Source organism: Mya arenaria, chromosome 4 (assembly GCF_026914265.1).
Source record: "Mya arenaria isolate MELC-2E11 chromosome 4, ASM2691426v1".
In the NCBI taxonomy this organism is placed as follows: Eukaryota; Metazoa; Mollusca; class Bivalvia; order Myida; family Myidae; genus Mya; species Mya arenaria.
The window spans coordinates 49,785,841-49,798,081 of record NC_069125.1 but is presented as its reverse complement, the minus strand read 5'-3'; the positions used below and the strand labels follow the sequence as shown (position 1 = coordinate 49,798,081).

Here is a 12,241-nt window from a genome sequence, read left to right as displayed (position 1 = left end):
GATTGTCGATATGTGTCCGTTTAATAAAATTATGAAATCAGTATAAATCATATTCACGAGTGTAGAAATTAACACAAGGCATAGCTGCACAACGGAAGAGTCGCCAGCTCATTTTCTTTGCATCAACGTTAAGTGGTGGAGCTGGCGTTTAGTGACCATGTAATTGTACATGTAGTTTCTGTACAATCTACATTTTTTTCAGACGGATCAGAAATCAGTGTTTAAAAAAATGTAAGCTGTGAAAAAGACAGATTCTTAATAATATTTAAACATGAAGGACTATTGAACAGATATTTTCTCAAGAGTTTGTATCATTTGATTTTTAAATTCGATGATTTGATAATAACTATGGACACCATTCTTACTACTCGGCTAATGTACAGATGGGACAGTAAATGTGCCTGTTCCAGTGTTAATCATATCATACACCTTAAATACAATATTGAAATATTTACAGGTAAAGAAATGTAATTGTATTGTATTCTTTTTATTATAATAAGTTTAATCCATCTTACCTATTTCGTGTACAACAGGGGAACAAATTTATTAACAAATAGATATTTAAACACAAAACTTAAAGTAAAACAAAAATAATACTTGAAACAATTAATTCCGTCAAATGAACAAGTTCTATACAGGATCAATATACACAAATGAGGACTTGTTTGTAATCAGGAGCTTAGATTTGACTTGCACCAACTCTCAGAACCGGGCGCATCCGCTAGTGATAATAATAGATAAGTAGTTTGGTAATCATAGCTTGTATTTGACAATTTCAGTTCATTTTAATTTTTGTCATGTTATTAATAGATAAATTATATATTTTAAATGCAAGCTGCACTTTGTATGTTTTTCCATTCATTTGCTTGCTTAACTTCGTTTGGTTTTGATTTTTTGCATATCTTTAAACATACAATCAATATCACGACAAAACTGAGTTAAGCGTGTGCGCTCGCGTTCGTGCGTGCTTGCGTGCGTGTGTGTGTAAATGTGTGTGTGTGTGCGTGTGTTTGTGCGCGCGTGTGTGTTTGTATGTGTATGTGGTTTGTTGTTATCTGAATGGATATATTTAAACAGTTCTGTCGTTTGTTTCATTCATTTTATGATATCGAACAATTCAACTTGATTGATAACAGTAATTTACATGGTGCAGACCTGTGCGATCAAACACATTTCTACAGTTGTAATGCAGTCAACTGTATCATCCCATTATGTGGTTATAATGCATCTTAAAATTAGCAGCCGCAACGCTGTATCGTGAGGGTTTTGAAACAAACAGCACCATGTACAAACATCATGATTGAAGATGCTGTTCAAGTAGTAGAGCCTTCACAATTATAAAATGTTTTAACCTGAGCTAAAATGCAATTGTTATTGCTATACCAGGATTCAATTTATCGCTAAAATGTCTTTCTTAAAAAATAACAGAAATTATTAAATAATATGATCTATAAAAAGATACTGATTAACATGGTTTCCATAGATACTAGTATTTCAATTCACAATACTAAATTCTGAATTATCCAAAAATATTTCCATTGGCGTTATCAATGCCATTTGAGCGTTACAATTCTTAGCCTGACCTTTTTAGCGAGAATACGTCCAACGAAAGTCTCTCTTAAGATGATATACGCTTTTACACTTTTGCAGTTCAAACTTGAAGATAACTCCTTGATTTATCTGGGCACCATGGTACATATTTGGATAATTGTCACTAACCCTAAATACAATTTACAAGAACCCCAATAAATCACACACAATAATACCCAAATTTGATAGTATCAAAGGCTTCTGATGGATATATGAAGACAACGATAGGCGACGAACACTTGTATGTATTTATCACTCGAGCAATTCTACTTGCGTACCACCAAAACATTTACACAAGCAGTCATTGAAGTCTTAATTAAAAAAGAATAAGTTACAAAGTATAATTTTCCATCAGGATAGCGCAGACTGAGGGATAAGGATATATTTTATCATAATAACATTGTACATTTATATCGCAAAGGTGAACTGAGTGCCCAGAAAGTTAGTCCGCTAGGGTGCTGCTGAATCACAAAAAGCGAAAAATATATTCGGATAACAGTGGAGGAGTTGACACTGGGTGTCTTACGGTTTCGTGCAGCTGAGCTTACCCGATGTTGCGGACCTGCTACCGTCCTCTGCCCCTGGATCTACTGGCTCTACCAGGGGCGGTAACTGCTTTCCTCATGCACGTGGTTGGCACCGCAACGCCGTACTGGTGGGTCGTGCACGAGGAGGATGTTACGCACGTGGAACTCATATTTTACTACGGCATCTGGGAGATAGTGGACTGTGAAAATAACACGTGCGTTAAAACTCCATCCAAGATGCATGGAGACAGGGGTAAAAGAGCATTTCTCCTCCGTTGTTTGGTTTACTCTGACGCCTAAAAAGGATTTAAATAGCATAACCGTTTCCTAACTAATCAACATTGACTGTCATAATTATGCAAAATCGCCGCGAGTATAATGTGTTAACGGTATATTGATTTCCATGTGCAGCGTGGCTGATAGGCCCGGCAGTGTTGCTGGTGATGGCAGGTGCGCTACTGCTGTTGTCGCTCGTGGCGTCGATCGTCCTCCTTTGGCGCCGCTCTGTTGCACACAACCTACGAAAGATCGCCGTGATTTTCTCCGGTGGCGCTGGTGAGTTGTTTTATTTAAAACAAACCGCTAGTATTGCTTAAGGTAAAGGCCGTTTAAAAGTTAAATGTTGCCTAAACAATTAGTATTGCACCTAAAATCATTTTTATTATTATTATTCAAAATGATAGTAATTTTTCTCCGTACTAAGAATTTATCTTAAATCACTGAACTCCATGCCTATAATAACTCGAACTCCTGATGTTGCAAGAAGATAGTCCGACAATCAAATATGCAAAGAAAAGTTACAGTCTAACACTATGTATGCGGTTAAGAATCGGTATTGTGGCTGGTTTTGTATTTTGTGTTTAAAAGTTCAAAGAAGTTCTTTCACCAGGGATGGTGAAAATATATTTCAATTATACGTCAAATTTAAAACAGGCACAGTGATCATTATGGCGGTGCTCATATTCTATAAGAAAAAGGCAGGCTTGCGACCGTCCGACGCCCCGGAAACCTCCGACGGCGACCCTGACTGGGCACTCTTCCTCTCAACCGGCAGCGCTCTCGTCGCCATAGCAAACTCTGTCCTCATTGGATATGCGGCTAAGAGATATTCCAAGAAAAATCTTGACAAGTTTTCAACTATTTTTGGGCTTTGGGCCGCAGGTATATATATATATATATATATACCGGAAATGCTAAAACACGTTATGTACCTTAAACATTTATACAAATAACATAACGTGATAAAACTTGACCTTAAACGTACTATTACAACTTTGCCTTGTGGCATTATACGTATAAAGGTTTCATTTGCATTTCTGTACGTTGGGGCAAGATAGATATATAGTATATACATTTAAAATTCTGTTTTTACACACACTTGCATGTTTGTGTACTGGAAAGTGTTTCGCTGTAACAGCACAGTGTACAAATCTGCTTCAGATTTGGAGATAGACGTTAATGCGTTGCGTGAGGGGGAGTTACGTCAAGGCAGAAAGGTGAACATTACGTCCCTTAACGACGGCTCCCTGGAAGACATGTACAAGCGCCCCCGAGTGAACGTCGTTCCCTCCCCACGGTCACCCGTCAGTCCCGCCCCCAGAGGAGATGGCTACTTTTAGCAGACGTCAATTTACCTTGTGTTTCGCCGATGTTGTTTAGTTCGTTCGTATTGACCGAACACACAAAACAATCTGATTAATACATATATTGTATACATTTATGTATATTATGACGCAATTATGTACCTTCTAACCTGTCTTGATTTTTAAACTAATTGATCAAATGTTGTTCCTTTTGTTGTGCGATGCATTTCTTAACATTTTTCACTAAACACAGTATGCCGTTCTCTCGATAAATGGACAGAATTACGTCCTTTGTTGACATTTTAACAGTCACGAAATACGCCTGTTCTAATTTAGGACACAAGCTTTGGTGATAAGTGGTTGTACGTCACGCCATATTAAGAGTGTGGACACTGTTATTACAGCTTTTGCCAATTCAAGGATCATAACTCTCGAGTGACTAAAGCGATTGCCTGATTATCAAACTTGTCCGAGATATTATGTCCATACACATTCTGACCAAATCTGATAACTGGACTAGGGTGTCTCAAGTATTTGATCGGAGGAGACCCATTTGAAGAATGTTTATACTTAAATGGCGACAACTCTCGAGTGAATACAGCAATGAAGCGGGTTTTCGAACTTGTCCGAGATATACACAAATGACCAAATTTGGTGATGCTTAGACTAAGGCTTCAAAAGTATTTGATTGGACAAGACCGATTTACTTGTCCAAGACTTTATGCCAATACACATTCTGACTCAAAGTGCTGGTAATCGGACAAAAGCTTCTAAATTTATTGAGACAATACCAAGTTTAGGTTATTTCTATTATTAAAGTGCGAGAACTCTAAAGTGACGATATGACTGGTATTTGATCTTGTCCAAGATATTATACATTCTAATCAAATTTGGACATAAACTTCAAAAGTTTAACTTTTGTATGACCGTTACCTTAAACCCACCCTTTTCCATCAATTGCATCACCTATAGTCTTTCGATCAACTTATCATAAAAAGAACTAAAAACAACCATCAAGTGTTTTTTTGGCTAAAACTGTTGACACATTACCAGGAATAACACATCACCAGGGATTTACTACTGAAGAGGTATGCTCATACCCCCGCAAATAAGAAAATGTTCTATTTCCATTGGGCAATCAGGCAATTAAATCGTAGACTTTAAATATTAAAAGTTACTTGGCATGAAGGTGCACTGAGCAAGTGCAAGTTGACTGTCTCTCAAGAGCAGAATTGCATTGCGATCATGCTTCATTTAGCTGGTTGTGGAAGACGTTTTGCTAAGTTTATTTGCAAACAGAAGTACTCTTAATGAGAATCTGCCATTCAAAAGGCTACAAGACTGAGTAAATTTAGGATACTTTTGCCTTGAGGCCAAATGTTGCTAATAAGAAGTTGGTTAAAAGTACCTAAAATATATATGAAAATAAAACTTAATTAATTATTGCGATTTCAAAAAGATGATATACCATGGGTGAAAAGTGCACAGAAAACAACGAATGAAAAAGGAACAGATTTTAATATAAAATAATTACAAGAATTGGTAATGTACCAGTTTTGCGTGGAAATAAAAATATCACATAGAGGCCATTAAATCATAATAGCACATATATATATATATTCAATTTAGACATATGCAAACATCACATACATTTCAACACACTGATTACAAAGTATCCATTACTTTTGGACAGGAATCTGATAAAACATAAATTAGAAATCTCAATTACTTTACACCATCCAATATTCAAAATCAACATTTCTAAAATGCCTCTATGTAACACCAATAATAGCAAGTGTTTATTATTGGTATTCTAAATGATTAATCATTTTGACGACCAAAATTAATGCAATCTTTCTTAGTGTTCAGTGCAAAATGCCTTTGGAATGCCTTTATTTAAGAAAGTATAAATGCGAGGGCTTATAAATAACCAATTAATGACTAATTTTGTGTTCAATTTTGTTACTTAATTGAAATATGGCGGCTTTGTAATCAGCTCAATGGATTTTGGGTTGTCAGAGAACTTCTAAATCATTAAATGTTCATCTTTTCGGCAATCCCATTGCTGGAGGCATGAAGATGAACACTAGTATTTGTTGGTATGATAGTTACACATCGCTTTCTTACATGGGACAATACATTTATTATTCTTCTATATATGATACCAATGATATGAAACATTGTTCAGTTAGACATTTTGTTAATCTTGTGCAAGTAAAATTTTTACTGTGAACAGTCTAATGTAGTGTATACAGTGTAAATATGGCTACTTCTTTAATGTAACAATTAAAATAATGGCAATTACACCAGCTATTACAAGTAAAACCACAACTAAGCAGCATAATTTCTTTCTTGACTTTTTCTGAAAAAAAAGAAAAAAGAGTTCCATGAGTAAGAATTTTGTTAATCATAAATAAGACATCAATACATAGTTTAAAAGCAAAAAATTCACATTTATTATCAGCTAGAGTTGTAACCACAGTTTTCTCATGAGACAGGATACAATGAATAAATAGACATGAATAAATACATGTACCTGGGCCTTTGCTTAAGAAAAGTCTCTCAAGTTAAGATTTGAACTTGCAAACCTTAGCCATTATTACCTGGTATACAGATGCCTTGTGTAGCTGACCGACGCCTTCCTCCACATGCGTGGCAGCTGCCTCCACGTTTGCCTCTATTGTGTCTATCTGTTCACCCTGATCATGAACCATTGCACCCAGGTCCCGGAATATCTCATTTACATCGAGGATATCACCCTGCACCAAGATATATCAGAATATTGTTTACAAATGCACTGTAAAATGTATCATCAGTGTATATGATTTGCATTGCCCTTGGACTGTATGTTCTGAAACCATGCCTTATCATTATCCTGCGTTTTGAAGTGAAATGATTAGATTACCTAACCTTGTCCCATTATTTTCTAACCACACTATAATCCTCTTTGAATTGGTCAACTCAATATAAAGAGAAATCTGTTGCCTAAAATATTAAATATCAAATGATAAAATACTTTTTTTGTATATTGATATCAGTTCCACATGATTTTAGAAGCAGTACAACTTTGTTTTTATCATATACACTTGACTCAAAGTAATTATTCAAAAGGATTCTAAACTAAAATTGATTCACGGTTGATATTATTCTTAAGAAGGGTTGCCACCTCTAATGCACGTATTTGGTCTTCACGTTCCCCGATAAGGGCGAGATCATCATCGATAACTTGTTCCTGTGCCAGCAGCTGCTGTCGCCTTGTGTCATCCACCACTAACTGAGCTTTGTCATCCTCGTCATCCTATATGATTACATGAGTATTATTTCACATAATCAAATTTGTTAAATACAAGTACAAAGACATATCCAGCAGCTAAGAATTTCAAAAGATCTGTATTTGGTTAAATGTTTCAAAGAGACTGTTACTCATCATTACAGTTATGCATCTATTGCCAAATGTTTTCATAACCTACAAAAATCTACATGCTTGTTAATTTCTCAAGATATCATAGGCAAGGAAGAGCCTTCAGGGAAACTAGTTTGTCACAAACTTATTTACATACAGATCAATCTTATAAATCCTTCAATTGGAAATTTTCTGCAATCAGAAAATGTTCAATAAAATAGATTATCTCCAAAATGTTTGTTACTCACCAGCCAGGTGGAGACTTTAGGCTTTGGTTTTTCCTTTCTTCCAACTGTCTTTGCTTTCTCTGCAGCTTTCTGAAGTACATAATCATGTTGTTTCCAAGGGGGTCATGACACAACAGCTTGACTTTTTAAACATTTTGGTAAACAATGACCATGATATGAGTGAGAGTTGTAACAGGAACCATGTCTTAGCATGTTTAATGTCTAAAATTCTATTGATTAAATCTTCGAATTTTTTGTTTTCAACTGTGTATTCGACAAAGATATGCAATACAGACTACCTAAGCTATAATGCATACCTTTTGTAAGGTCTGGAACCTCTGGAGACTTTCCTGGTAGTCACTGGTCACCTTGTCCAGCTGTAGTCTCTGGGTCTGCAGTGGACAGTAGTCAATATATTTATAATATTTTTATGTAATCCCATATTGCAGAGTTAAGTTCTTTCTTCTTGTCTATACATTAACTCCACTATCAGAACAATAATTACGAAGGCGGAGCTTAACCATGCAATAAGTTGCATGAGGTTAAATTAAAACAATATTCACTTATATGCATGCTTCTTTTTTAACGTTGTCCTTGACAACATGGTACATAAAAATAACTACACCCACTACCCTTCTGTTCCAATAACTTGGGTAGTGGTTGCAGTAACTATTACTTTATGAATTTACTACCTTCAAAATGAGTAAGAAGTGTATATACAGTATATCAACATCCAACCTTATAATCAAAGCCCTAGCAGTATGAAGTGATTCACTATGTTATTCATAAGGTTTTCAAAAGCAAGGTCTAAAACAGCAAACCTCATAAAATTAATGACAAGTAATGTCACAGGCTTCTGTATTTTCAATATTAGATGAATCATGTTTTGTACCATTGACGACTGAACTTACCCTGTCCAGTCTTCTTGAGCCCAACTGTTTTAAGATTTTGGTTGTGTTTGACACAGTTCTGTTCGTCTCTTGGGAAACATGGTGACTGAAACAGTAACAGAAATGGGGGTTTTCTCCAACAAATTGTAGAAATAACAAATATTTTATAGATTGTAAAAGCCAAATACAGTAAAATGAAGTGCAAGTATTTTACACAAAAAGAACAAAAGCTATTTCACAAAATACTGTAGTACACGCAAAAACTTTTATGAGAATGTTTATTATTACAGCAATACTCAATCCATGTATCGCTTGTTCTTGTGTCATCTTTTAATAGATGGAAAATAAGAATCAAAAGGCTTACATTTTATCTCCTGCCTGGCCGTTGTCCCGATCTGTTCCGATGATTCTTGCTGCTTTCTCAATAACATTGGCTATTCAAGAAAAAAAGTGAAATCAATTCACCAGTAAGTATTTGAAATAAGAAATCCTGCCTATGGTAATACTGTATAATACCGGTAGAACTTAATAATTTGAATATAAAAATCATATTTGATGAAGTTTTACTATACGGACATCTGCATAAGTGAACTAGTTGTAAAACATTTTGATTTTTAAACTACATCATCATATTAGATTGTTTTAGAAAATGCTTTAGTTTTTATTAATTACCTCCATTGTTGATGCTAGAAATATTCCTTGTTATCTGTGAGAAAAGCTCATCGAAACCTAAAAACAGGATAGGACAATACAAATACAGCAGTACATTTTTATTTTATTTAACAACAACTATGTTATATCAGTATATCACTGTAATTATTCCTCTGTATGAATCCTATCGTAAACTTTTAATTTAACTTTTCGGCCTAGAGGGCTTTTTCAAAATATTAACAAAGAAATTCTTGTTACTGTTTTAGACTTTACATGAAAATTGAATGAAACAATACAAAAAATGATGTCATTAGAATGGATTTTTTGGTGCAATTTACTGCCTTCTAAAGGCTGTTCCCCCTTGCAAAAAACTGTCCCTTTTTCCCGTTTTTTATAACAAAAATCAAATTTGATAAATGCAGATTACGTTAATGAATTAAAAAGCAATGAATTCTTGAAATATAGACAAAATCTTGACAAGACTTACTCTTTCAGAGCATAATGTATGCATAAAACATGTATATTTGCCATTTTATTAGAGGTGTTGGCCTCATTTTGTATTTTTCCCATAGTCAACCTTTTTTCCCCAACTTGCAAAGCACAGGTGGTAAAAATAATTCCAAAAAAAATCATTGCATTATATAAATGTACCACAAATAAACACATGACATTACTTAGCAATTCAGTAGAAGCAGAGTATATGTTAAGAGAACATGCCAACAGGAAACATAATATGGTGAATGAATTATATATGCATATGTATCACAAGGTGGCACTTCTTACGTGGCCCATCAGAATATTCTTGATAGTTTGGATCATCTCTGTATTCTGTAACTGCCCCATAACTCTGATAACCTCCACCTTTGGACATGGTTTACATAGCAGCTGCAAGTATATGGAAGTTCTTATCTAAGAAACATGAATTAATACAATTTGTTTTCACTGTGTATGACAAAGATATAGAGAACAAGTGTTTGCTTCAGGGTTTACCTGGTAAGATATCATTATAGTTCAAATTGAATACCACAAGTTACATCACACAAGCACAGTGGTTTGTTGATAGGTGAGCAATTCACGGCCTTAATAGTTCTCTGGAAAAAGGTTAAGATTATATTTTATATACCACGACACATATATAATGTAAATAGAATGCATTTCAATAAAAAAAATAAAATGCATGGACCGAAATATGCCAGCTATTTCCTCAGAATCTATAGGGACATCTACTGGTCACGCCCAACCTCCACATCAAATTTGGGGACCGTCTATGCAGACACTGTCAAGTTTCCACTCAGACAAGTTTTTCACATTCAAGATCATTCTGACCTTAACCTTTGGACCCAAAACTCAATAGCGGTCATTTACTGGTCACACCCAACCTCCACATCCAGTTTAAAATCTGTAGGTGCAGGCATTATCAAGTTACCACTCACACAAGACCTTAACCTGGGACCTAATGACCCACAAATCAAAACGGGTCATCTATAAGTCACTCAACCTTCACGTCAAGTTTTAGGAACGTCATTGCAGGCATTGTCAAGTAACCACTCCGACAAGATTTTCAAGTTCATAATCATTATGACCTTGACCTTCACACCAAATGACCCCAAAATAAATGGTGGTCATCTACTGGTCACAACCAACTTCTATGTTGTTTAATGCATTGACTAGGACAAGCTTTTCGCATTTTTCCATGGTGGATTTATTAGTGGCTTGATAGGCCATTAAGAGATTCTCCCTATCAGAGTTACTTTCATAGGGTTTGGCTTCTGTAATGCAAAAAACAAATACTGCAAGAGCCTAGCCCAGAAATTTTCTTAGCAGGAGTTCAATGTCCTAAGAAGTTGTCCTTGTACATAACATTATCTATGGTTTTAAGGTAAGTCATATGGAAATGCAAATAGTGGAAACAGTGGGGAAGGCCATGCATGTTTATGAGTTTTCATAATATTTCATGCAAATACAAGTATTTTCATTTGTTTGGGCAATAATTTATCAAAATATTAATCATAACAGATGGAAGTTGTTTTCAATAAGAATGCAACGTAGGTAATTGACCTGGCATTGTAAACATCATTTCAAAAATGCTGCGAACCAACAGTGACACAACAGCATGGAAGTCCAGTATACAATGTTTCATGCAAATATATTAAATTATTGCGAGGATTAAACTGTTAAAGCTTTTGCACACAGAAGATAACAATGAAGCCAAGGCAATGACAATATCTCAACTATTTTTCCTCTTATTAAAGAAAAGATGGACCTGATTTTAGACTCATTGCAGGTGTACCATTATAAAATTATTATCTTACCAAGGCCCCAACTCCCTCACTAGCAACGTACAGCTGACAGTGTACAACTACAAGAGGGGCTTTGCCATGCACAGTTTACTGCCGCCACTCTTTCATACGCCAGAGGAAGTGTTACAAATGCAAACTTATACAACGCTTAATATATTTTGATCCATTATGGAGACAATCAGGATTCAGGAAGTAAATTGTTCGTACCCATGGTGTGAAAGGAGTTGAGTGCCATTTGTGATTTAACGCATCAAAACGTTTTGTTCTAGAGATTTAAAAAAGTAAAATATACATACATAAGACGTCACGATGAGTAGATCAACACTTTCTGTCACTTTATTTATGAATGAATGGTATTAATAAGAGCTAATTTCGATAAATTACGTACTATCATATGACAGATGAGTTTGTCAATAAACGAACCCAACGGAAATATCAATGAATGAAAAGGGAGCAGTCAACAATTTGTGGATCAATAGTGCTGGCACGGACCAGTGCTGGCACTGACCTAGGTCCGTGGTACTGGTCAAAGAATATCTCTTTAAGTTAATCCCATATGTACATGTACGCACATTCATGATGTCTTTTGCAAGCATCTTAACAAAAATACACATGTTCTTATTGAATGGTTAATAATCATGGAAAGAACATGGATGAAGAGGCGGCTAGCCTAGACAGGCAGTTCCGTGACCTTGTGTAACGGTCCGCTGTAGGCGGCCGAGGTGCGTTCATAATAATATTTCGTATAAAACGGAAGTACGTTCATACCTGATGCCCGGGCTATGTGAGAATAGAGAAGTTAGTGTATATAAAGACCAGTGGACCCCTTCAATGTCGAGTATGCTTTTCCCTGAAGTGATCTGTTGGTGTTTGTTTCATAACGCCAGAAAGCTCGGCTGTCTGGTGTTTGTTTGTTTCACGGTCGCACGTTACAAATGGTGGCAGCGGTGGGATAGACAACTGCCGGCTTACATCAACGAAACAATTGGTAATAATCAACTTGAACTTTGTAGTTGCTTATCTAAATAATTAACTATATTTACCGGCCCTAATTTCTCGAAACTTCTTAA

At 35.5% G+C, this 12,241-nt stretch overlaps 2 protein-coding genes across 4 annotated transcripts; one reads left to right on the top strand and one right to left on the bottom strand.

Annotated features, from left to right (window-relative positions):
- Positions 1-132: 132 nt before the first annotated feature.
- On the top strand, positions 133-3,985 carry LOC128232025 (uncharacterized). Of its 3 annotated transcripts, none has more exons than XM_052945363.1 (5): positions 133-231; positions 2,012-2,370; positions 2,529-2,672; positions 3,051-3,278; positions 3,558-3,985. In XM_052945363.1, exons 2-5 carry the CDS (start codon positions 2,142-2,144, stop codon positions 3,734-3,736), a joined length of 780 nt encoding a protein of 259 aa, XP_052801323.1. In that variant the 5' UTR covers positions 133-231; positions 2,012-2,141; the 3' UTR covers positions 3,737-3,985. The 3 variants fall into 3 exon arrangements, with proteins under 3 accessions (XP_052801323.1, XP_052801325.1, XP_052801324.1); XM_052945365.1 differs by having other exon boundaries at positions 224-304; XM_052945364.1 differs by lacking the exon at positions 133-231 and adding an exon at positions 320-457.
- Positions 3,986-5,203: 1,218 nt separating this feature from the next.
- On the bottom strand, positions 5,204-11,599 carry LOC128229792 (syntaxin-12-like). The gene is made up of 10 exons (XM_052941614.1): positions 11,468-11,599; positions 9,655-9,756; positions 8,893-8,949; positions 8,585-8,654; positions 8,242-8,326; positions 7,648-7,722; positions 7,352-7,420; positions 6,867-6,998; positions 6,304-6,459; positions 5,204-6,062 (listed from the first exon to the last, which is right to left on the bottom strand). Exons 2-10 carry the CDS (start codon positions 9,740-9,742, stop codon positions 5,967-5,969), a joined length of 828 nt encoding a protein of 275 aa, XP_052797574.1. The 5' UTR covers positions 9,743-9,756; positions 11,468-11,599; the 3' UTR covers positions 5,204-5,966.
- Between the last annotated feature and the right edge of the window lie 642 nt (positions 11,600-12,241).

What these genes read in the sequence shown, in the direction of transcription:
- LOC128232025 (XM_052945363.1), top strand. Translation starts at nt 2,142, where the DNA reads ATGTTGCGGACCTGCTACCGTCCTCTGCCCCTGGATCTACTGGCTCTA. An exon ending in CAAGATGCATGGAGACAGGG is followed by an intron (nt 2,371 to 2,528) that starts GTAAAAGAGCAT and finishes TTCCATGTGCAG; the next exon opens with CGTGGCTGATAGGCCCGGCA. An exon ending in TTTTGGGCTTTGGGCCGCAG is followed by an intron (nt 3,279 to 3,557) that starts GTATATATATAT and finishes AATCTGCTTCAG; the next exon opens with ATTTGGAGATAGACGTTAAT.
- LOC128229792 (XM_052941614.1), bottom strand. Translation starts at nt 9,742, where the DNA reads ATGTCCAAAGGTGGAGGTTATCAGAGTTATGGGGCAGTTACAGAATAC. An exon ending in AGAATATTCTGATGGGCCAC is followed by an intron (nt 8,950 to 9,654) that starts GTAAGAAGTGCC and finishes TCCTGTTTTTAG; the next exon opens with GTTTCGATGAGCTTTTCTCA. An exon ending in CTAAAGTCTCCACCTGGCTG is followed by an intron (nt 6,999 to 7,351) that starts GTGAGTAACAAA and finishes GTAATCATATAG; the next exon opens with GATGACGAGGATGACAAAGC.